The sequence below is a fragment of the Dysidea avara genome, chromosome 11 (genome assembly GCF_963678975.1).
Source record: "Dysidea avara chromosome 11, odDysAvar1.4, whole genome shotgun sequence".
NCBI classification, from domain to species: domain Eukaryota; kingdom Metazoa; phylum Porifera; class Demospongiae; order Dictyoceratida; family Dysideidae; genus Dysidea; species Dysidea avara.
Window position 1 is genome coordinate 24978105 of NC_089282.1, and position 24764 is coordinate 25002868.

General features: G+C 37.4%; 3 protein-coding genes across 4 annotated transcripts; all 3 read left to right on the top strand.

The window, feature by feature from the left end:
* The first annotated feature begins 4087 nt into the window (after positions 1–4087).
* On the top strand, positions 4088–16613 carry LOC136238462 (acid-sensing ion channel 1A-like). 2 transcript variants are annotated; one of them, XM_066028992.1, is made up of 2 exons: positions 4088–4158; positions 14824–16613. In XM_066028992.1, the coding sequence occupies exon 2, from the start codon at positions 14833–14835 to the stop codon at positions 16522–16524; it is 1692 nt and encodes a 563-aa protein (XP_065885064.1). In that variant the 5' UTR covers positions 4088–4158; positions 14824–14832; the 3' UTR covers positions 16525–16613. The 2 variants fall into 2 exon arrangements, with proteins under 2 accessions (XP_065885064.1, XP_065885063.1); XM_066028991.1 differs by lacking the exon at positions 4088–4158 and adding an exon at positions 8824–9014.
* On the top strand, positions 7169–8658 carry LOC136239100 (uncharacterized). The gene is made up of 2 exons (XM_066029838.1): positions 7169–7294; positions 7346–8658. The coding sequence occupies exon 2, from the start codon at positions 7756–7758 to the stop codon at positions 8587–8589; it is 834 nt and encodes a 277-aa protein (XP_065885910.1). The 5' UTR covers positions 7169–7294; positions 7346–7755; the 3' UTR covers positions 8590–8658.
* A 2860-nt stretch (positions 16614–19473) lies between the features above and the next one.
* On the top strand, positions 19474–23463 carry LOC136239345 (acid-sensing ion channel 1A-like). The gene is made up of 2 exons (XM_066030079.1): positions 19474–19548; positions 21554–23463. The coding sequence occupies exon 2, from the start codon at positions 21563–21565 to the stop codon at positions 23270–23272; it is 1710 nt and encodes a 569-aa protein (XP_065886151.1). The 5' UTR covers positions 19474–19548; positions 21554–21562; the 3' UTR covers positions 23273–23463.
* Positions 23464–24764: the final 1301 nt, after the last annotated feature.

Below are 24764 nucleotides of genomic sequence, written 5' to 3' on the forward strand. Positions count from 1 at the left end.
AACACTATAGATAGGATGATAGCAGTGGTTTAGTTTTGATCTCTGAGGAAGGCTCAACTACTTAGATAGATGGTGGAAGTCAATTCCAGCTATAATATTGTCTGATTGGAGACTACATTAACACACGGAGGTGAAAACATCCATGCATTAAATGCATAGCTAATTCTTAGGTAGCTAATTCAGATATTTTGTTGATTTCATTTAATTTGTATAATGTTTTGATATGTAGCAGTAGAAAGTCAACAATGTCGAGGTAAAAACCGTGAAAAACATTTTAGAAGGCTGGAAAATAGCCCAATCAGGGTTTAAAAGAGGATACTCTGGGAACCCATATGACTGTAACATGTATAGATTGCTAGCCGCCATTCGGTGTGGAAAAGCAAACTCTGTATCAGTATGCTACCCTCACTACCCTATTACCTCAAGCTTGCCCCACCAAAATAATTTTTTTCGTAAGAGTAGCATGACTGTAGCTGTAAAGGCACTTGTACTATAGTAGTGGAGATATCATTGCTGGTTCAATTTGGACTGCAATACCAAGTACCTGACATGTTACTTGACTGTAACTTGGGGAAGAAGAGTAGTTGATTGAGGAACCCAAAATAGGATGAGAACTCTGCAAAGATTTACTGGTATTGATGTGGGATCCAATTGAAGTTGAACTGTCACAGCCACAGACAAACCTGCATTGAATGGGCTTTACCAGCTTGTGCTCCTCATAATATTATACTTTTATTGGTTGGCTAAGTCATGTACATCTCTAGAACTGTAGACTGTAGTGACAGTTCAGTCCTAAAGTCCTAGAGTCTCAGTCCTCCTTGTAGTGAAATTATTATACTGATATATTTTGTAGTTCTCTTGCCAATCCCCCAAATTTTACCTAAAACCTGGATGTATAAGAAGAACTCTGGAGCGTTTGATGAATCTCACCACAGTAGCTAAATACACATATCTGTAGCTGTGATAGCATGCTATTGGCTAAACAGGTAATGCAGCTATTTTGGCAGCTTATATTATTGCTGTCTTAATTCATGCAGGGTGTATAGGCAGGGGGTTTCCAAGGATTTCAGAAATTCCCACTTGAAATTTAGATGGCTAAATATACACACCATTTAATAACTTGGCAGCACAAAGCTCCAGAAATTAGCAACATGCAGTACAACACTAATTTATATGAAATCCATTCCTAAGGATCTAGAAAGCCCTCTTAGTATTGAAAGATTGAGATACTATAAACAGTCATTCTAACAGCAGTCTTATCTATATTAAAATATATAGCAGGAGTCCTGGATCCACTGAACCAAAGAATTGTGGTGCTCATACCAGAGGTGCTGTATTTGTATGCAAGACTAATGAACAGTCAAGTACTCTAATTAAGCAGTCATGGAGTACCCTCTAGATTGGGCTGCCATTGTAAGCAGGCAAGTTATATCTTGCTGCCCTCTGTTAAACTAGACAGTCTAGATATACCGCTGCCAAAGAGATGTAAAATGTAGGCCATTCAGCTAAAACTGAGTGTGAGCTTACCTTTATACTGTGGTTTTTCTGATCATAGGAATTAACAGAGTGAGCTTGTGCATTGATATTTGGGTGCACAAGATGCATCCTTGATAGAAGTCACAATAATAGTATGATTGCTAATTCTTAGCATACATAATTATATAGTCCCACTAGATGGGTTATGTAGTTTTACTATCACATTAAATATATCAATTCATATATAAAAATGGTATTACATGCTGAGTTTTGAGCTGTTATAGCTAATGTTCATGGTTTCTCGGTGGCTGGGGCAGACCCATGTAGGGAAACCACCCATTTAAAAGTCCTGGCCATATTGTACGACCATGTCTTAAAATGCTGGTTAGTAAAATGTGCTATTTTCAGTATATGAAAAGGTGCTATCCAGCTAAGTAGTATCTACAACAAAAACTGTAGATAGCTAGCTACATGGTCACCATTTAGATTACCAAATCACATTGAATGAGAGTATATCCATTCAATTTGCAAAACAGATGGCTGCTCAGGGGCGTACTGAGGGGGGTTTCCAGGGGTGTCAGGAAACCCCTTTGGATTTTACACACTACTTGAAACATTAAGAAATTGAAACGTCAGGCTTCCAGAATTTAAAATCTATCATGGAACAGGACTTTTAAACTTACTGATATCTTAGTTAAATAATAGTTTCCCACCTGATAACAACACTTATGGCATTATTCTCAATTATAATAAAGCAGTCAGGCAATATAAACTACTCTAATATAACAGTCACTTAGCTGTAGTGGAAACCCCCTTTCAAAATTCCTGCGTACACCCCTGCTACTACTGAGGGCAGATCTAGGGTTTGACAAGGCCAGGGGGTGTACCATTACAAGAGTAGTATAGGTAGCTGTAGGGGTCTGGGGGAACACCCCAAAGCTATAGGTATTTTACATGTAATTTTTTGGTCTAGAGATGCTTTCTATAAGTGGTCTGCATTGAGAGCTACATGTAGGTAGACATCAGTGACAGCCATGATATATAGGAACCAAGTAATATTTAAATTGCAAATATTCCTAACAGCCTATACATAGTTAAGTGTGCCCATGGGTTGGTGCTGTAGATACATGCTTTCATACACAGTGGAGGATTCTTAATAGTGCACATTCGGTGACTGTTCTATTAGAGTAGTTGACTACCTAATAGAGTATCTCAATAAAGCTTTAAAGTGACCGGCACTGAAGGTCTACACTCTATACAGCAACTTGTGCTGCAGCCTTTGAATCACCTAACCTAATAAGCAGAAACTGGAGAGTTGACTTGACACGCAAATTACACCATGCAGCCATAGTCTAGATAGTATAGTCATAGAATATAGTGTCTATGCACCAGCTAATAAGGTTGTGTGTGCACTTCTCTGAGGTTGCAATAATATGTAGCTAAATAATGATATCACTATTATTATTATTATACAATTTAGTAATAGCTATCAGAGGCAGATCCAGACTTTTCAAAAGGGGGGTTCCACTCTGGAATTGCAACTTCAGCCTAGCTGTAAGTCGAAGACCAAAAAGACAAAAATAAGATCATCACCTGCTGGCAATAGCTGCCCCTCACCATAGATACCCTCACTAACTATATATTTTTCCTTATTTATATAACTCCACACGTATATAGCCTGCTACACTGCTCCTCTTAAGGGAATACTGTGGCTGCTCTATTTATAATAGAATATCTCAATCTTGACTGCTCTATTAGAATATCTCAAGTAAGAGAGGCCCTTTCAAAAGGGTGGTTCCATGGAACCCTTTGAACCCCCCTGGATCGCCCCTGGCTATGGTCTCGCGTGGCCAGACTGCTTTTTTTAATCTTTGTGATCGAGCACAAATATGATGTCACTTTTACCATAGCTAGTGGGTCAACTTGTAGTTTTTAAAAAAAAATTTAGGTTAGTACAATTTAATCGATGACATAAGATAAAACAGGACATAATAAAAACAAAAACAAGTTATCTTAAATATGGGCCTCAGCGACTTGCACAGCAATCGGTGCCTCAGGAATGGGACAGTGCAAACTGACTGGACCTGGCACCGCGAATGCACATAATTGCAGACCTCAACAAAGAGAAGCTTAATTTACATCTCAGCCATCCCATCACTATTCCATAAGAAAGACTGTGCTTTGCACTCAAAAGGTTGGCCAATCTCTTATAAAACTGAGTAGTAGCATGATACTAGCATCACCCATTCCACCAGTAGTAGTGGGTAGAAACAGACCCTGTACCTGCATTCCAAACAAGCGTCGGTATCGAACGGTCGGTGTATGTAGCTGATTTACTCTCTAAGAAACATGGCACACCCTATACCAAGACACTTTCACTAATGCGATGTTCCTTCTCATTTTCTTTACTCCGTTCTGCCATCTTGGCTATCCGGGGCAGTAGGACCGTGAGACCTGTACATGTGGAGCGCCCCACTACCTCTGCTGAACTGCGCTTGGCAGAGGTTCAGCTTGACTCACTGTCATCTGTTTAATGTGTTTATTTTATTTTGTATCTGTTTTTAAAAAAATGTATCGACGGAAACGACGCAAACGAGTTTACAACATTTTACGGGAAAATACCGTTGGAGGAAAAGGAGAGGGCGTGAATCTGTGAAGTAGCGTGAAAGCGTATCAGCACAAGTGAGGCCATACATAGTCTTTGTGTATGCGTATTTAGACAATGACATCATGATGCAGAGACAGATATTTTATACAGGTGTCTTACTGTGTAGATCACTTAGCTATAAACGTTGACAAATATTTTGAGGACTCTTAACGAAATTCCAGTCACATGGGCCGTTGTTTTAAAACTAAGACATGAGTTACTAGGATTCTTCAGTGGATAAAGTTAACACTCAATGATGTAATAATTAATTGACCCACCTTGATGACCCCAGGCTGTTCTAGCATGTGACTAGTTAATCCTATAGCAAATGTACCTATTCAAAGAATTGTTAACTACCACTAGATAATGCTATTGTGACTATGTTTCAAAAGACACGTGTCACTACTACAGTCAATACTTAGTAGCAATACATGCCGGGCGTGTTGGCTATTGATGTGATAAGCTTTTACAGCTCTGAAGTAATAGACGTTTTGAGGTGAAAACACTCTTGGGTAGAGAGATAATCTTGTGTCGTCAGATTGCTTTTTCTTTTAGTCATTGGGTAGTGAGTATTCAAAAAAGCAGTTAGTGTAAGTCGCCAATTATTGGCAGGTACCGATTATCGGCACTGGTAAACTATAGAGACTACAGGGTATATGGAGGCTACCTAGTTCCACAATGGGCTGTTATATCCTCCAAAACATTTCTTAGAATCGTTTTCATTTGGTGATTATTGTTGTTAAACCCTATACAAGCTATGCTGGTTATGCATGGAATTGCATAAAAATTAATTTATATTGGAACCAGTATGCTTTTACGTCTAACCTGAATATCTCTTGAATGGCTGGCCTCATCTTCGTAAAACTTCTGTGAAATGGAGTTATCCAAGGACTGCACCTCCCAGAAAATTTTTACTAAGAACCAATGAGGCATCATGGAGTTACACACAAAATCGCACATTGTGCCGATAATTGATCAATCACGAAAGTACATGTACAGTTTCCGATAATAGATACCCCATGCTGATAATTGGCACACGATAGGCATCGTGATTTTCCATATAACAAGATGTTCACTCACATGATATAATTAAAATTTGGTGTTCTAAGAGGTGAAGGATTGCACTGTTAAATGGTTCAAACCGGAAGTTTATACCGGAAGAACAAATGTGTATAGTGATCTACAATAACAAACTTCAGGTGATGAGCGCATAATAATTACTATAAAGTTCCTTGTCAGTACATGCCTTGGTTGCCAAACTGGTCGCATTATTTTTCCTTCTCTTTTCGTGACATACTTTTTCAGATTATTGATGACATGCGCTTACTCACCATGCATTCTGTGCATGTATCGACATGTTTCACATGCAAAATGAAATGCTCATCATCTGGCTATACGTACCTTAAATGTTTATTACAAGTTTATACATACTTTCCTTCTTCCTTCTTTCCTTCTTTCTTTCCTTTTTCAGCTGGTATAGTGCCTGTTGTGGTTACTGTAGCATAATTTTCCCACCAGTTGCATATATAAGTTTTTTTTACGTTCATAGCATCCTATTGCTTCACAGCATATAATATTATGGACTGTATAGAGTAGCAAATTAGATAGATATAGAGCAGGCCAGTTTGTTTGCTTTTAGAGTAGCTAACTCTTTTGTCCTTTTTGATATTAACTACTAGCCTATACTTAAAAAGTTAGCCTGGGAGATCCATCTGCATGTTAAAATTATTTTTGCTCAAACCATTATTTTCTACACTGACTCTATTGTGAATAGTACTGGCATACAATTTCCATTGCAATCAAAAACTGAAGTCTGTACATGTGCCCCTGCATAATAGGACATGTAATACTTGCACCTCACTTGTGTTGATTTAACTCACATACAGTTAAGGATCATCCATCATTTTCAACATTTTGCAAGAGTACAGAGAGTACGCTAAGGGGATTCACATGCATGCTTTAAAATGTTGCCATTAGTAGCGCTGCATAAAAAAAGTAATTTAGCAGTAGTGTCCAGTTAGAGCATTAAAAGTGGGGTATGCTGGGTCATAGTTGAACTTAGTTGAAGTCTGAATGACTGTTTTGGGGGAGAGCTACGTATGTGCCTAAATAGTGAATAAATCAGAGGATGAAGCAGGCAGATGCAGTGAGGAAAGTTAAACAATGACACTGATCATTATTAACCTTTAGCATGGCAACAACACTTTTAATATCAGTACACTTTTGGGTACAAGGGTAGGGGTAAATAAAATAGTACTTTCTGTATGCTTGTAGATGCATGATCCCTCAGTTAACCCTTCACATCATTTTACTATATACTTGCAGGGTGGTATAGACTCATGGGTACTGTAAAAATGATTTCATCATTCATGTTAGCTACATAGTGTTAGGACATGAATGGTGCTGATGTTTAATGCGTGGTTCCCAGTGCATTAATTTATTGTTTATATCACCTCAATGACCTCACTTCACAAAGAGAGAAGGTGTACAAATGCAATATAGCACTGCTATCAATGCTCAAGAATGCATTAATGAGTACTGTAACCCTCCTAGGAGGGAGTATATATTTGACAAGTATAAGAAATAATTAGAAATTTTAAACTAGAGTAGGGACAATGTAATACTGCTGCAATAACAAGTACTGAGACAAGCTGAATTGGGGTAGCTGGTATAGTATGTAATGTCCAGATACTGTAAAACAATTAGAAGTGAATATCCTTACTTGTGCTACAGAGGTTTTACAATCAAAATGCACAGTAAGAATATTCACTTCTTTTTTTTCAATTTATTTTATTTATTTATTAAGGCTTTACAGCACAAGTGCTGAAGGTCTGTAGGACACCTGGTCCTACAGCCTGTTTAAAGTTGTTACATTTCTTAACTGTTTTACAATATCTGGACATTACGTACTACTCCGATCCAGCTTGTTTCTGTGCTTTTTATTGCAGTGGTACTACATTGTCCCTACTCTAGCTCAGTTAAATTTCCTATTTTTTTCTTATATCATAAGCAATCAATTATCGGATTGACTCAATAAACGGAAACGGGTATTTCAAATATCGGATGGGTGTTTTACTAGAGAAAACAACATTATTCCACCTGGCAACCACATGGCTGACATTAACCCGCTCGGCATTGGTTTGTTTAACTACTGCTGATAATTGTGATAAGGTTTGTTAATAAAACTATGACTAGTCAGTAAGTGTAACTGCTTTATTGTAGTGTTTGAAAGGGCTGTTGTCGGGCCATGTCAACTGTTGTCGGAGCATCACCAGAAACAGTATCATTTAGATCTCAAACGCCGTTCCAACCTTTGCTGCCAAAGAATAATAAGAGAAGACAAGGCAGACCACAAACGAAATCAGCACCTCCAGCTGTCAACACTGAGATTTGTGGTAAATAGCGTAAACAATGGACAGATAAGGATATGGAGGCTGCAATGAAGGCAGTGACTGATGAGAACACCCCTATTTTACGAGCTGCTAAGAAGCATGGTGTCCCAAAATCCACTTTGCATGACAGAATTTCAGGGAAAGTAAGCCATGGTGACAAACCAGGACCCAAGCCATTGCTGTCAGCAGTTGAAGAGGGCGAGTTTGCAAACTTTTTGGTGGAGGTAGCACAGGCTGGGTATGGAAAGATCATGCAGAAAAGAAGTACGGTTCATTGCAGGGAGTGTAGATGTAACAGAGAACAATGGAGGAGAAGGTGATTTAAGAGCCACGTTAACAGCACATGAAGCAGAAAACACTGAAGTAGAAAGTGAGCTGAGAGCTACATTAACAGCAGCAGACAGAACAGAGAACACTGTAGTAGAGAGAGATGACAAAAATGCCACTGGAGACCAATCTCACAACTTGAGATATATATCAAAGTATTTAGTTAAGTTTGTTCCAGATGCTAAGCCACAGAAAACAGAGACTTCTGTAAGAATTTCAGGAGCTAGGGTCTTGACAAGTGAAAAGTGTGTTTCTATCCTTAAAGATCGTGAAGAGAAACGAAAGCAGCAAGAGGAGGAAAAAGAAAGGAAGAAAATAGAAAGAGAACAAAGGAAAAAGGCTAAAGAAGAAGAACAGAGAAAAAAGAAGATTCTGGTTGCAGAAAAGAAGGCCCTAGCAGCTGCTAAGAAGGCAGAGAGGAATGCTACAGGACAAATCAGTCAACAGCGAGGCAAAAAAAGGAACAGTGAGAATGAACCACCTCCACTTGCAGTGAAGTTTCCAAGAGTAAGTGCTGCTGATGAAGCAGCCTCCTCTACCCTTTCAGTGTCTGAGAGCTCCTATGATGTTGCGACAAATGAAAGTCATAACACATGCTGTGTGTGTTTTGAACCATTTCAAGGTGATGATGAAGTGGAAGATTGGGTACAATGTGCTTGTAACAGGTGGCTACATGAAGTTTGTATGAATGATATTCTGTATGATAAATATGGCAGAGAGCTCTTTTGTCCACATTGCTTACTGTAGATCATCCAACTGACTTGTTTAACACAGATTATATTGATTACTAAGTCATTTAATAATCATTTTTTTGCGTGCGTATTTTAAAAAAATCATAACTCATGTGTTACGTAATGTCTAGACTCAAATTTTTGTTTGAATGTCGGTTATACCTTTACAATTATGTGGGATTTTTTTCAGATTTTTTGTGGGTTCGGATAAAGCATAATAGCCGTTGCAATACCAGGTTCCAGTAAATGAAACACGCAAGCCTTATGAGTTTCCGTTAATCGAGACGTGGTGTTGGTAACTGATTATTTTGGCTGAGACTCTATTCAGCCATTACTGCTCAAGGAAGGCAATTATGGACAGCAGATTTGGGATACTTGAAGACGATGTCAGGTCAAATAATCCAGCTGAAAAGGATGCGTAAAGGACGACTGAACACGAAGGTACGTCCTGTGGTAATAAGCGTGTCGATAATTGATTGCTTACGATACTTGTTTGTGAACTTTTTGTCAATTCATGACCACTATTAAAAAGCTAGCTACCGTCACATATGTAAATATATTGATTCTCATGTTCATGAGTGAGATTATGATCTGCAGCAATCATGATCTAATAATTATATTTATGAAAGCACAAGGGCTGTCCACTTACATTCCAGCTGCACCCATACTACTGATACATACCAATGGTACCAATGCCTGGCGTAGCTGCCAGACTACTTACACGCAGCTATGCCAAACTAACTCACAACAATTGTCTACTTTCATACATATGCTTTGTGGATGCCATTCCACAAACAGTCCATTTCCTGGTGGCAGGTGACATCTCATCAACAACAGAGAACAGCTCACTGAACTACCTAAATGTGTATTCCAATATGTTAGTGCAATAGCATTGTGAAACATGGATGCAAACCCATACTGTGCTATTCCCATGTATATGGAAGGATAAAGTAAGACAATAGCACATGTATTGTATGGCTATCAATATAGGCAGTAGAAAATTCCATTAAATAATTTTAATTCTATACCAACTTGGCAAAACCGTTTCTGAAGGCACGTTTGGGCAAGATTTTACCCAATCAATACTGTCATGTCGTCATGAGGGGAAATTGAGGCAGGCTTTTGGGTGATATTTTATCATGGGCCATGCCCATACGTCGTCCTACAGTACTATAGTACTGTATGATACACTATCTTCATTTTTCGTTAATGTATTCTAGGCATCATTCTAAGAAATCACCAGATTTCTTTTGATGAAACTGTGTTATCTCCTCTGCTTTAATATAGTGATACTTCACAGGATCAATTGTGGGTTTTAGTTTTATAAAGAGTTAACCTGCAGACTTGGAAATTGAATGAAGAAGACCACAGGTTAGTTTATATTGCAGATTTGATTGACAATGGACACCTGGCATGATGTTACTGGGTGTGGCACTTAAGCCATTAGCACACCATACTTTATGGCTAGTAAAGTAAGTACTTTAGTGTACTCAAACCATCATTATGAGCTTGTGTTTCCACTTTGATTGATAATAGATGTCTGGCGTCATGTTACAGTTTGGTCATTAGCAATGTATTCACATTGCTAATGACCATTAACTAAACTAACATTGCTAATAAGCCATTAGCAATGTTAGTTTATTCATGGCTAGTAAATACCTTGATACACTTATAAATAACATTATTATGAGGCTTAATGTGTTTATTTCATACCCACAATCAAAGAGTTTGCAAGCTTGTGTTGATATGCTTACGTTTTGGCTTCAGCAATGCCTTGTTGTTGTTCAATACATTATCCTCAAGTGAAATTCATATAAATACATTTGCAAAAGCATGCCTGCAGTTTCCCACACTTGCATCCTCAAAGCGGAATATATTAATGAGTTGTAACGTGGGAACTTGTGATTTGCCTAAAATGTACACATGTTACTTGGACCTGCACATGGCCGTCATGTTTGTGTCTGAAATAATATATGCATGCACACTTTTCCTCCTGCTTAATTGTCATGCTTTTGCATATATTTCTGGCAAATCACTCATGCCGATGTTACATATTGTGGGTAATGTGGATCAAAACAAGTTGAGCTACTTCTAAAAATCAGGCACCATGCAGCCATATCTACTAGACATGCAGCTAGCTAACTCATCTGGAATTAACCAACTATGAATTATTATTGTAACCAATAGGTTTTCGGTTGTGCAATAATATATATTAGTGTATAATTCTCGGATTTCGTAATTAACAAAATTTTTGTAATTATTCTTGTTACACAAACTACTTTTAACAACATATTACCCACAGAAGTATCTTCTAAACTGTTTTATAGTTTGACTATCATGTTTTCCCACAAACTCTCTCGACAAAGCCTCATTGCAAATGTAGGGGATACACCCCCTTTCCAACTTGAAGGGATAGGCTATTTCTGGTAGTCTACGAGGCCTGCACCATTGTTTTTCAGTTATTAAATGCCTGAAGGGAAGGTAATTCACAAAGTCTGGGATTCAGACTGCCAAAAAGAAACCACCTCAGATGCCTGTGCACTGAGAGGTTTAATACAGATATCACTTCACTTTCACTTTTTACATAAACATTTACCATTTAATGATTTTGCTCACGTGGGTGTGTATAGACAAATATAGATATAGATAGGTACACACACACAGACATACACACACTTTTACGAAAACAATTTCAGTAAACCAGGTGTATGCCCACAGCTGGCCTTCGGCTTTAAAAGAAACTTAAATTGTCCTACACATAGGGAAGATATAAATACTACAGCAAATTGAAGATCATAATGTAGAGACTCCAATTGCAAACCACAGTTGATTCTCCGAATAATAGTACTGGTCTGATGTATTATATGTGCAAATTTATTCTTTTGCTGAAGTCATGCATACCTGTAGGATACTACTAGCACCAGATAGTTTGTACCTGTTGTGATACATATGTTCACATGCATCATTTCACTGTACTTGCATGCAGGAATTAAGTCTCATGCGCTTTAATTAAAAGTGACATTATGTATGCTACACAGCTTTAGGGTATGCTTGGTTTCCAATGCACTAATTTCCAAAAATTTTAATTATTGTCCTGCATGTAGAGTAGGTGCCAATGCTAGTTCTTTTATGTACAGGATTTGCCTTACTGTCTGTATACTACAGATTATTGATGTGTGTATTGAAAATGCAGAGAGAATTTAGGGGGCCCAGGGCAAATTTATAATGTGAGGCCCCTATAACTGATATACCATATAGTCTAAATATTTTGAGGGGCAAATTTTTCGAGATTGAGCAATGTTACCTAATTTAAATCTTTCACAGATTTGCAAACACTTCCAAAATGTATTAATTAGACTATAAATGTTTCAAGTCGCTGGTATCCTCCAAAACCGTAAAATCAGCAGAAATTTTTCGTCTCTAAATATTTAGGCTACACAGTAACTAGGTAGCTAACACCTTTAGCATGCGAAGAATATCAAGCCAGCCTACACTGTAAAAATTTAGTAGTGAATTGCTCTGCCACAATACTCACTACTTTTAAGTAGTGACGTTCACTACTTTTTGTAGTGAACGTCACTACATTTTGTAGTGAACGTCACTACTTGGTGGTCAATGTAGTGAGTATTGTGGCAGACATCAGTAGTGATGTTCACTACAATTAGTAGTGACGTTCACTAGTTTGTTTTTACTGTGTAGGGGAGTCTGGGGAGCATGCCCAGGAAATTTTTGAAAATTAGATCCTCTGAGATTGAGTGTGAGAGTGATTTCAATAGTTTTTTTTCACAGTGTAATTATTAATGTTTATTTGACTGTTGTATCAGGATGACTGCTCTATTAGAGTATTTCAGGCTTGAATTATAATTTATAGTATAAGGCCAGTAAAACTTGATTGCTCGTTTCTCATCCACAAAAATCCAGATTTCCATCATTTTTCATTATTCATTATTAAAGGAAATACTCCAAATTAAGCTGTCTGTTACTATAAAGGTTAGCGTAAGCCTTTTTAAGAACGTTTTACCACCATTTCTGTAGCACAAGTGACATTTGCTGTGCTGTAAAATGATAGCCAACCTTCTTAGCATCAAAATACATGTTCACATGATCAATAACAGCAATATTGAAATTAGAGGCAGTGGGGTAAAATGGGATGCAGGTAGGGACGAGAAACAATTGATCAAGGTTTCCTGGCCTAAGTTACAGCAGTTACTCTAACAAACTGTTAAAATCAGTCTAGCATAGTGTATAGTGTTTAAAATTTCCTAAGTAGTATGTATTTGGCAGAAAGCTAACTGAATTGTTGCCTGACTGCTGTATTAGGGTGTCTGTTCTATTAAAGTATCGTTTAATTGTATTGAAGTCATGCAGTGTCACAGTGCTCTATATAGTTAAGCACCTTATAAGATTATTACAAGTAATAGTTAACTGTCCCTGGAAATATGGATCTTATTGAACTTGTTAAATGGTATCTCTTACTGAGGCTTCCTGTTTCTGGGACAATTTGCACTGTTGTATGTTCATTTTATTGTATATGTGGATAATGTAGCTATGGGGGCAACTATGAGGCCCCTGGAGGCTCTCTTGGGGCCTCTTACAAAGTGGGCCCCAGGGAAAAATGCCCCATTTTCCCCTCCCTCTACCTCTGTCAGCAGCCTTGAAAATGATTATTTGAAAGGTTGGGCATAGTAAGAAGAGGCTTCATGAAATAGCAACAAACATTGTTCCATAAAGATGAACGCTTTACTCTAATTCAAGCTCAGTACATCACAATTTGCTACCTGTCACTTGTCTCAACTGCTAAGCCACTCCTTAGGCTGGCTGTGTAATACCTAGTTATACATACATGGGTAAGTCAAGTGGCATAGGTATTTACTTGTAGTAAGTTTTACTCTACATCCAATGCATTGAAAGAGCTATATACCACGAATGACAGCCATTAGAAGCTTATTTAAAAGGCAATTTAGTTCCATATGATGTGCGCTTTGTCCTGGCACAAAGACCACTTTGACATATGAAAAAATTCATTGAAGGAATGCAGACAGATTATAAAGCCGTACAACTTAGGCAGTGAAGGTATACAAAATAACAGTCTGAAATTATAATTGTAACCTGAGTCCTGAAGACATACAAGCATATAACATGTTCATTATGTAGACATTGTCACAAGTGCTATATCAATCAATATAATTTATAGTAAAACACAAGATGGGTGACTTAGATGTTAATAAAGCACAAGGCAAGGCCAAGTGCTTGTATAACATGAGCAAAGCATTGGTGTAAATTATTTAAGGAGTGTTTTAGTGTATTGAAGTCCAGTTCACAATACACTTGCACATGTCAAGTTATCCTAGCTTCCTTCTAGTGTACTATAGTTATCCCAGCTTCCTTCTAGTGTACTATAGTTATCCTAGCTTCCTTCTAGTGTACTATAGTTATCCTAGCTTCCTTCTAGTGTACTATAGTTATCCCAGCTTCCTTCTAGTGTACTATAGTTATCCTAGCTTCCTTCTAGTGTACTATAGTTATCCTAGCTTCCTTCTAGTGTACTATAGTTATCCTAGCTTCCTTCTAGTGTACTATAGTTATCCCAGCTTCCTTCTAGTGTACTATAGTTATCCCAGCTTCCTTCTAGTGTACTATAGTTATCCCAGCTTCCTTCTAGTGTACTATAGTTATCCCAGCTTCCTTCTAGTGTACTATAGTTATCCCAGCTTCCTTCTAGTGTACTATAGTTATCCTAGCTTCCTTCTGGTGTACTATAGTTATCCTAGCTTCCTTCTGGTGTACTATAGTTATCCTAGCTTCCTTCTAGTGTACTATAGTTATCCTAGCTTCCTTCTAGTGTACTATAGTTATCCTAGCTTCCTTCTAGTGTACTATACACAGGCCTGCCAATTATAAACTTTAAATTTTTGCTGTTAATTACGGTATGATGTCCAGCCGTCCTGAGGGTTGTTGACAGCAATCAATTACTGTCATAACTGTAAGTTTGAAGTACAGTTGGTGGGCTATAAAGTGCAGTTCATACTTCATCTGTACTTTATGGAAAATAAAGTACATTTGATGTTGCCCACACAATACGTATTTCTTAATTCTATTATGGTAATTCAAAAACAAAAACAAATTCATTAAATATCAACAACATGATTTGATTGGCAGTAAAATGCTACAGATTTGTAATGCAGTCTGTATGGGCAGATACCACTACATAGAGTCACACAACTTATCTTCAGTATTTGTTTGTCTATAGTTGTTAGCCATGACAGATCAAAGTGTGGAGCTATTACGGGTTACTCCAGAAAATACCACTAAGAATGGAGCTGTACCTGGTGCAAACACAGATCATTTTGTGAAACGTTCACCAGTTAAACTTGCACCCATTAATCACCATAAAGGAGATAACATCAGTGAGAGGAGTAGCATATGTAAAGATGCCTGGCAAGATGAAATGGCCATTTTGGCAAGGAGTTGTCACAGCATAAACCGTAGCCACATCCTGCTCAATGAAGTTCCCTTGAGTGACAGCAATAGACAGTTAGCTAGTACTTGGAGAATGAAAGTGTGGAGAGCATTGTTTATTTTCTTCACTAACACATCATTTCATGGTCTGCCACACATAGCCAGTGGCAAAAGATCGCAGACACGAATAACCTGCTGGATCATCATATTTCTTCTGTCACTACTCATCATGCTGGCAGCTATTTATTTTGTTACTGTACAGTATGTTGAAAAGAAGACAATTTTGTTTTCAAAGCAGTACTCACATAGATCACTTCCGTTTCCAGCAATTACAATTTGCAATTCAAACATGTACAGGAGATCAGTTGTCAAAGACACTGACGTTGACTTAAATGAATTAGTTATTGCATTTAACCTGATCTCAGATGATCCTTGGCTTAATGAGACTTTAGATGCTGATAATTATTTTGATCAATACCCAGGTGTATTTGGTATGGAAAATTCATCGCTCTTCTTTAACAATTCTGGCCATCAATTGGAGGATATGCTATTTAGTTGTCGACTTGATAGTCAGATATGCAATGTGTCTAACTTCACACAGAGATCAAGTATCAATGGAAACTGCTACACTATTAACTCTGGTGAGAATGGGCCCATCTCAACTATTAGTAGACCTGGTCGCAGAGCTGGACTATCGCTGGTCTTAAATGCTGAGGAATATGAATATTTCTTAGCAGAAAGTGACTCAATTGGGTTTAACATCTTCATTCATCATCCTGACCATTTCTCATATTTTGATGCTGTTGGTAGTTTCTCAATCCCTACCGGTCAACTAACAAGGGTTGCACTAAACAAAGTCGACTACAAATTGTTGACTACTTCACAGGGTGGACAATGTGAAAATAACATCAACTTGAAATATTTTAAGACTTATGGACGAGTATCTTGTATAGCTGAGTGTGTCACAGATTTTATTGTGAAGAATTGTGACTGCAAACTACAATACTTACCTGGCCCTGCTGAGGTTTGCATGCTAAATAATATTTGCCAGTATAATGCCTCAGATATGTTTAACATGAGTCAGTGTAATTGTCCACCTGCATGTGAGTACTCCCAGTACACTAAAACACTATCCTATGCAACATTTCCAGCATCTCATTTTGTTTCCATTTTAAATATAAGCAGCTCGGCTATAAAAGAATCTCCTTCACCAGAGTTTGTGGTTAGCACTACAATGGATGAAAATGGGACAGAAAAATATTACTTGAATGAGAACTTCACAGAATCATTCTTGTCCAAAAATTTTGCTCAGGTGCAGATCTACTATGATAGTCTCACTACCACCACAATGGAGGAAGGACTGGAGTACAGCCTAGCACAGTTCCTAATAGACTTTGGTGGCTACATTGGATTGTTTACTGGAGCTGGTTTTCTAACACTATTTGAACTCCTTGATTTGTGTTTTAACTTTGTAAGACCAAATGAAGATTGATAAATTTGTTATGTAACAAAACCTATCTGCATGCATACACTTGTATAATGTACTTGATGTGTGGTATCAAACACATAATTATTAGTATTAAGTGCTAGTATAGTAGTACGTACCTTGGTGTGTATATAACCATTTACTTCTCCTAAATGTTTATCATTCATTATCAATGTAGCAGTGGTGCATGTATGCTAGAATTGAAGCCTACTGCCAAAAACTTTTAAAATGATAGCCCGTAGCTATATATAACCATCTCAGTTCAAACACATATTTAAATTGGCTAAAGTATATTGCCATGTCCATGTATGGAAGACACCATTAATTTTTCTGGTATCATTTTGGTATTGTTTAGTTTTAGCGAGTATATATATATATATATATATATATATATACAACTGGTAGCTAACTACATATATTAGTTTGCAAAATGTCAGTTCCTACAGTAGAGTCTATATAAAATTGGAAATATGCATACATTGTGAAATAAACTCAACCTATTCAGCATTTCAACTTGTGTACTCTTATAAGGTAATTGTGCTAGTAGTTAAGGATGGTGTACATGGTTATGTAGTATGTATCAACACTTTAGTCATTAAGAGAACTACCTGTGACACCATAATTATTGTTTTTTGGGATAATTAGATGGTGGAGTATACGATTGGTTGATAGGGATTTAAACACCATGGTTTAGAATGGGTAATAATATTACAGTAACGTGCTAGTTAAGTAACATGTTAGTACTTCATTAGGTAATAATAATTACAGTAATGTGCTAATTCAGTATTTCTGTGGCTTTTTAATGTGGCCCACAATTTTGTGTAGCAGCTAAAGAAATCTCACACACACACACACAAACACACACATAATTATCGGTGATAGAGCTATTGGTTCTAGCTGTGCACTGATGGTACTGCAGGTTCAACTTCTGTAGATAACCATTTTAAAGTGATGAACTCTAAGGAAGTAACAAAAACAATGACAACTGTGTAAAGTTGAAAAGCTGTCTGTCTGTCTGCTTACATTCCTTTCAGGATAGATCATTAATTTGTCAACTGCTGCATTATATGTAAGATAGTTTTGTACAAAGAGGTCATCTGGCTTCATGTAAAAAGTTTCTAGCAGCTGTCATTATGGCACATCAAATGCAAGCGTGTATAGTTAGTGCAGGTTCACCTGCATGGGCATTCACCTGAGCCCCTGCTAAATATGGTAATATCAAAGAGGTGAACATGTATTCACTCCCAATGGTTTTGTACTGGAACAAGCATGTTTTCATGTTGTAAACATGTTTGTGTGCCTGAATGGTCTATATTAAAGATATTTTCAAACGCTCACAACTCACTGTTCTTGAAGTGCTTTTTGTTAAACAGTTCTGGCATTTAAAGGGCTTCACAGTGCTACTAGCTAAATGTTTGGGCAGCTGGCCCATGTAACAAGATATATTAACAAGAAATGAGGGTCAAGTGAACACAAACAGACTACAGTGGAAATTTGCTCCAAAGTATATATACTTATTCCTGTCAAAACCACAGGCTACCCTCTCTGACTTGATGGTAGAGCATTACACTGTTAACCCAAAGGTCTATACCTGACTTCTCACTGACATCTTATATAAGATGAAATACCATTTTTCAAGTGTTAGAACAGCACATCATAGGGCATAATTGCAGTTGGGCTGCATTCTATTCTAAACCTGAGCTGTATTGTAAGCTTGGGCAGCAAGACAATACCTGAGTTGTATATACTACAAGGAAGCTTCAACCACTTCTTTCAGATAGCAAGTGGCAGTTCAGCATGGCTAAAACTAACAACTAAAGAAAGGAGGGAAGATGAGTATTTGCTACTGCATGACATGGCTTTTAACAGGGAAGACTACACACATCAGTTGTGCTTTTCAGCTGTGCCTTGGTTGATTTTATTTATGTTTGGTGCTCCATAGTCACATGATTCATACAAACTTGAACCGTTACAGTAAAAATATCCAAGGGTTTGTGTGGCAAAGTGTCAGTGAGGGGCAGAGTTATCACCATGCAGTGTGTGAAACACACTCAGCATGCATAGCATGTTCCACATGGTGGGGCTGGGGGGCATGCTCCCCCGGGAAATTTCTAAAAAAAATAGCTATAATGAAACCTGAATTTGGAAGCAATTTTATCCAACCATTGGTCATAAACTGAAAGCCATTGAGATTTGGCAATAATTTTAAGAAAACGGTGAACTGAGAGGGAAGAATATAGGATCGTATCTTGTTAGATTTTAAATCTTATTAGTTATAGTGTATGATACTGTAAAGAAGAATGCATATTAAAAATGATTAGCTAGATTATGGCCACAATTAATGCACAAAATCACACTGCCAAGTAAGAATATAATTCACAATATAGCTACTATCTTAGGTCTGATTGTTGACTACTCTATTACTATTAGAGTAGTATACACAAGGGAGCAAGGCACATGGTGTACACTTATCTCAGTCTACCATTAGGCCACTCCAAATAAATTCTCTGTTTCTCGTCCTGGACTCACTAACTTTAGGACTTCTTTTTCACTTTTTCGTCGGTCTCGCTCCGTTTAAAAAACATATTTTTTCATCATTCTCTCTTATATTTTTTAAATTGTTAATAGCTAAGTAGGTGATTATTATTTTTGTATTTGTTTGTGTCTAACTATATGTTCTGTGTTGGGCCTTGTACAGGCTGTCCTTTGTATTAATACCAAGATTAATACCCTTCTTCAGAGAAATTGATTAATAGCAGGCGCTTATAATTTCCAATGGATAAGCGCCGTGCGGAGAAAAATCGGTCTGGCCACGCGAGACCTCTCGCGAGACTCTTTTTTTACTACGCTTACACATCTCCACATATCTTCTGGCAGTTAGCTACTCCAAACAGGGTGTCGGTTTCAACCCAACGACACAAGTGCACACAAGTTTACAAAAAAATTCCCGTAGCAGGAAAGTTCACGTCTCACGTGATTAATTATCTAAGAAAGGGCAAGAAGAAGTAGCGTAACAGCGTAGTAGCATAGGTGAGGCCATATAAAGTCTTTATGTATGTATGTATATGGCACTGATCACAATGCCGAGGCAGGCATTGATAAGACACTTTATACAGTTGTCTTAGCTACTGGGTAATTCACCCAGCCAAAAACCTTGTCAACTAAATTGTATACTTTGTGAATTCTTAGCGAAACTCCAGGCCATTGTCTAAACAACTAAGACATTACATGTGACAAAAAATGATAAGCGTGATTGTACTGCAGGTGCTTCTTATGTGGAGCCACGCCCCTCTATCGGGATTGTGTATCACTGTCTGTACTTATTGGAACTGTGGGTTGTTGGGTTAGGCCAAACAAATGTGGTAAATCTATCTCTTGGTCAATTCATTATTGTTGCTATCAATTAACTGTCATTTACATAACAAGTTTGCTCTTTACTTCGAGCTTTACTTGTGTAGTGAAGGAATTGCATGTATGCAATGAATGGCGTCCAACGAATTAAAGTTTCATTTTAGTGCTAGACAATATGTGCTTTGCTTGGTAGAAAACTTCTTCAATATGTGCAGCAGCTAACATCAAAGGAATGCAGACTATGTAAGACAAATGCTTAGGGAAGTTATAAATAGCAGAGTCTCATTGGGTTATAAATGTACCTGTAGCCTGAATCCTGAAGACTTTTTTTGGTAGCACACCCACTCCTAAAATGGAAGCACTCAGTGTTGAAACAATGGAATACAATTAAAATGATGAAATCACAACAATAGCAGTGAGAATGATATATCTGATGACCACATAATTATCAGTGTTGGGGGTAACACGTTACTTATGTAACGCGTTACGTAATAATTATTACTTTTGTAGTAACTAAGTAATGCAACAAAATATGCTATAAAAACAGGTAATATAACTCAAGTTACTTGCAAACGTAATGTGTTACCTAAGTAACATAGTTACTGTAATGAGTTTAATATTATGTAATATCATTACTACAAGTAACGAAGTTACTGAGTAACGCCTAGACACAACGAAGTAATGAAGCCTACTGAATGAAGCTTATTCACCAGCTTCTTACTTATAACCAAGATTTACACATTGCTCAACAACGCAATCATGTCACGTGATAAGGTGGTAGTTTCACACGTGACAGCTTAAGGCTGTGGACACAAAGTAATATATATATGTAATATTATTATAGTTATGGGTAATATGTAACTGTAACTAAATAGTTCTGTTGCAAGTAATGTGTAATATGTACTTTTAAAAAGTAACTGTCCCAACACTGATAATTATCTAAAGTAAATGGTACTTTAAAGAGTTTAACAAAGTACCTAGAATTAAGGCTCCTGATTTCCTTATGTAGTAAAGGGATGCTATGGGACTTCACAAATATCAATACAAGTTTTAACCTCTTGTTCTTTTCAAATAACACACTATCTCAATCTCTTACCACTAGACTAAATACATACCAATTGTGACCAGATTTACGAAACTGATCCAAATCGCACATCAGGCAAAATCGAACTAACGTCACCAGTGGATAGCTACACCATCATACTGTTGGTTTTACCCTCACCAATACTCAAATTAATCGAGGCTGGTTAAAAGAGACATCTTTTCTGAGTGGTGTGGCAAGCTTGAATAGCATGCAGTTGATCCAGCTTGGCAAGAATCAGTGGTGTACTGGTGAATGGCCTGATATAGTTGGCCAGTTGGCCGTATGTGTTTTAGGTTGATTCTGCTACATATCAGCCACTAAGAAGCCAGCACAGCCCTGTAATATTGTGTCTGGACTTCAATCGTTCATTTTCGCTCATCCAGCTACTTAAATTTTCTATTTTATTTGGCGGGAACTCTACAAGCTGCTACAAGTACTGGAGGGTGGTCTGACTAAAAGGTAATAAATCGATGCATCTCTTGTGTAAATTTCATATGCATCCTTGGCTTGATTCTTTATCTTGAAACTTTTTATGTACGATTTGGATCATTTTTCCAAAATCCGCAGTCACAATTATCTTTAATATCTATTTGTCTGTAGTTGTTTGCCATGACAGATCAAAGTGTGGACCTGTTACGGGTTACTTCAACAAGCATCACTGAGAATGGAGCTGCGCCAGGTGCAAATCACTGTAATACAGATAATTTTGTGAAGTGTTTACCGGTTAAACTTGCACCCATTAATCACCATCAAGGAGATAACATCAGTGAGAGGAGTAGCATATGTAAAGATGCCTGGCAAGATGAAAATGCCATTTTAGCATCAGCAAGGAGTTGCCACAGTGTAAACAGTTGCCAAAACCTGCTCGATAAAGTTCCCTTGAGTGACAGTCATAAAGAATTAGCTAATACATGGAGAATGAAAGTGTGGAGAACATTGTTTCGTTTCTTTTTGAACTCATCATTTCATGGTCTGCCACACATAGCTAGCAGCAATAGATCATGGGGACGACTAACCTACTGGATCATTGTATTTCTTCTGTCACTACTCATCATGCTGGCAGCTATTTATTTTGTTACTGCACAATATGCTGAAATGAAGACAATTTTGTTTTCAAAGCAGTACCCTCATAAATCACTTCCATTTCCAGCAATTACAATTTGCAATTTGAATACGCTTAGGGGATCAGTTGTCAGTGACACTAACCTCAGTTTAACAGACTTAGCTATTGTGTTTAACCTGATATCAGATGATCCTTGGCTTAGTGAGACTTTTGATATCGATGCTTATTTTGATAAACATGAAGATGTATTTGGTGTAGAAAACTCATCATTCTTCTATAACAATTCTGGCCATCAATTGGAGAATATGCTGTTTAGTTGTCGACTTGGTAATCGGTCTTGCAGCACAGCTAATTTTACACAGAGATCGAGCATCAATGGAAACTGCTACACTTTTAACTCTGGTGAGAATGAGCCCATCTCAACTGTTAGAAGACCTGGTCGCAGATCTGGACTATCACTGGTATTAAATGCTGAGCAATATGAATATTTCTTAGCAGAAAGTGACTCAATTGGTTTTAACATCTTCATTCATCATCCTGACCATTTCCCATATTTTGGTGCTGTTGGTAGTTTCTCAATCCCTACCGGTCAACTAACAAGGGTTGCACTAAACAAAGTCGATTACAAATTATCAACTACTTCATGTGGTGGACAGTGTGAAGATAACATCAACTTGAAACATTTTAAGACTTATGAACAACAATCATGTCTTGCTGAGTGTGTCACTGACATTGTTGTGAACATGTGTAACTGTAAACCCGAATACTTGCCTGGTCCTGCTGAAGTTTGCAAGTTGAATAACAGTTGCCAGTATGATGCCCTGAATTCATTCAATCTGGATAATCAATGTAATTGTCCACCTGCTTGTGAGTACTCCCTTTACACTAAAACACTATCCTATGCAACATTTCCAGCATCTCATTTTGTTTCCATTTTAAATATAAGCAGCTCGACTATAGAAGAATCGCCTTCACCAGAGTTTGTGGTTAGCACTACAATGGATGAAAATGGGACAGAAAAATATTACTTGAATGAGAACTTCACAGAATCATTCTTGTCCAAAAATTTTGCTCAGGTGCAGATCTACTATGATAGTCTCACTACCACCACGATGGAGGAAGGACTGGAGTACAGCACTTATCAATTTCTAGTAGACTTTGGTGGCTACATTGGATTGTTTACTGGAGCTGGTTTTCTAACACTTTTTGAACTTCTTGATTTTTGTTTTAGCTTTGTAAGACCAATTGAAGATTAATCAACAATATAGCTACTGTGTTGCAAACTTTTAATTTGTGCATAAATGTCTTGTTACTTTTGTATTCTACTTAATGTGAGCTATTAAATAACAATGTTCATGTGTATCACATATGTACCTAGATGTGTAACAATAGTGTACCATACCTTTGCTAGAACTGAACTTCAACACTATTTCTATATAAGAATAAAACCAAGGAGATTAAATACAAATTTTATTTTTTACAAATTAATTAGGCCATGGGTAAAACTCATAAGTTCTCTTTCAGCATTTCAGCTCATGTACAATATTAAAATCCTATAAGGTAAATTGTGCAAGTAGCTAAGGATGGTGCAGTTATATTAGTGACCAGATTTGCGAAAAGGTACCTTTTCACACACAAAACTGATCCAAAGTTTTGAACTTCGAATCAAAAGCTTCATAATGTTTTGATCATTTCATATAATTGCCTGAAATTTTCCATGAGTGTAACTTTAGTATTTGGCTGCATTTTGATACTAAGAACAAGTTAATCAGTGCAAGGAGTCAAGTGTTACTTCACTTTGTTTGCTGGTATGTAAAATGTGTGGAAGGTACCTTTTTGCAAATCCGGTCACATTTTAAGGACACTTTGAGACCATTCTAAAGTGTCTTGATTATCAAGGTATTCAGGATATTTTGGGACTTGCCAAGTGTCCAAATTGTGCAGGTTCCTTCATTTCCAAGTGTCCTGATTAACAGGCTCCAATGTACATAGTACAGTAGTTATGTGCCCACATTTCGGACTACTTGTGATGACAATGATAATTGATGCTGGAGTACATTCGGTTGAGGTGCTATCTGGAGATTTAGCACTGTGGATTGGAGTGCATGGGCTTAGCGTCGGTGAACTACCACATCAAATAATTGAGCTGTCAGGTAATCTATAACAGATTGTGGGACTGTCAGCACTATAGTTGAGGAATATCTGGCACTGAAGAGGGATCCACCACGTAAATGAGATGGAAAAGATAAAGTTATGAACTAATTAACTAATGAAAAATGTTTGAGCAGCTGATATGGTAGATTGCAATTGGCCTCTTGGTAATTCACTGTTACTGTGTGAGGTTAGATGCCCAAGTCATGAACATCACTAGGACTGTGGACTGTACCACGCATTGCAGTATAATGGCGTATATTGTGGCTATGACCCTTGCCTTGCAAGTTTATCAATGAAGCTATGATGGAAAAAACTCTGGAGCATTTGATGTTTCTCTTGTGCTCATTGTTCCTCCAATATGAACATGTATATAATGCAGTCCAAACCAAATGGAAAGTTGTCACATTCTGTAATTGTGTACATACGTATCTTGTATTGCAAAACAATCAGACACTCCTCCATTATAAACAGTCTATCAGCTTGCCACTGCCACGTGCATCCCACACCACAGCACTGTCTGTACAGCCAGTATACCTATAAAACAGAATGATCCCATAACTTAAAGTATAGGCTATTCAATTTGATTGTGTAAAA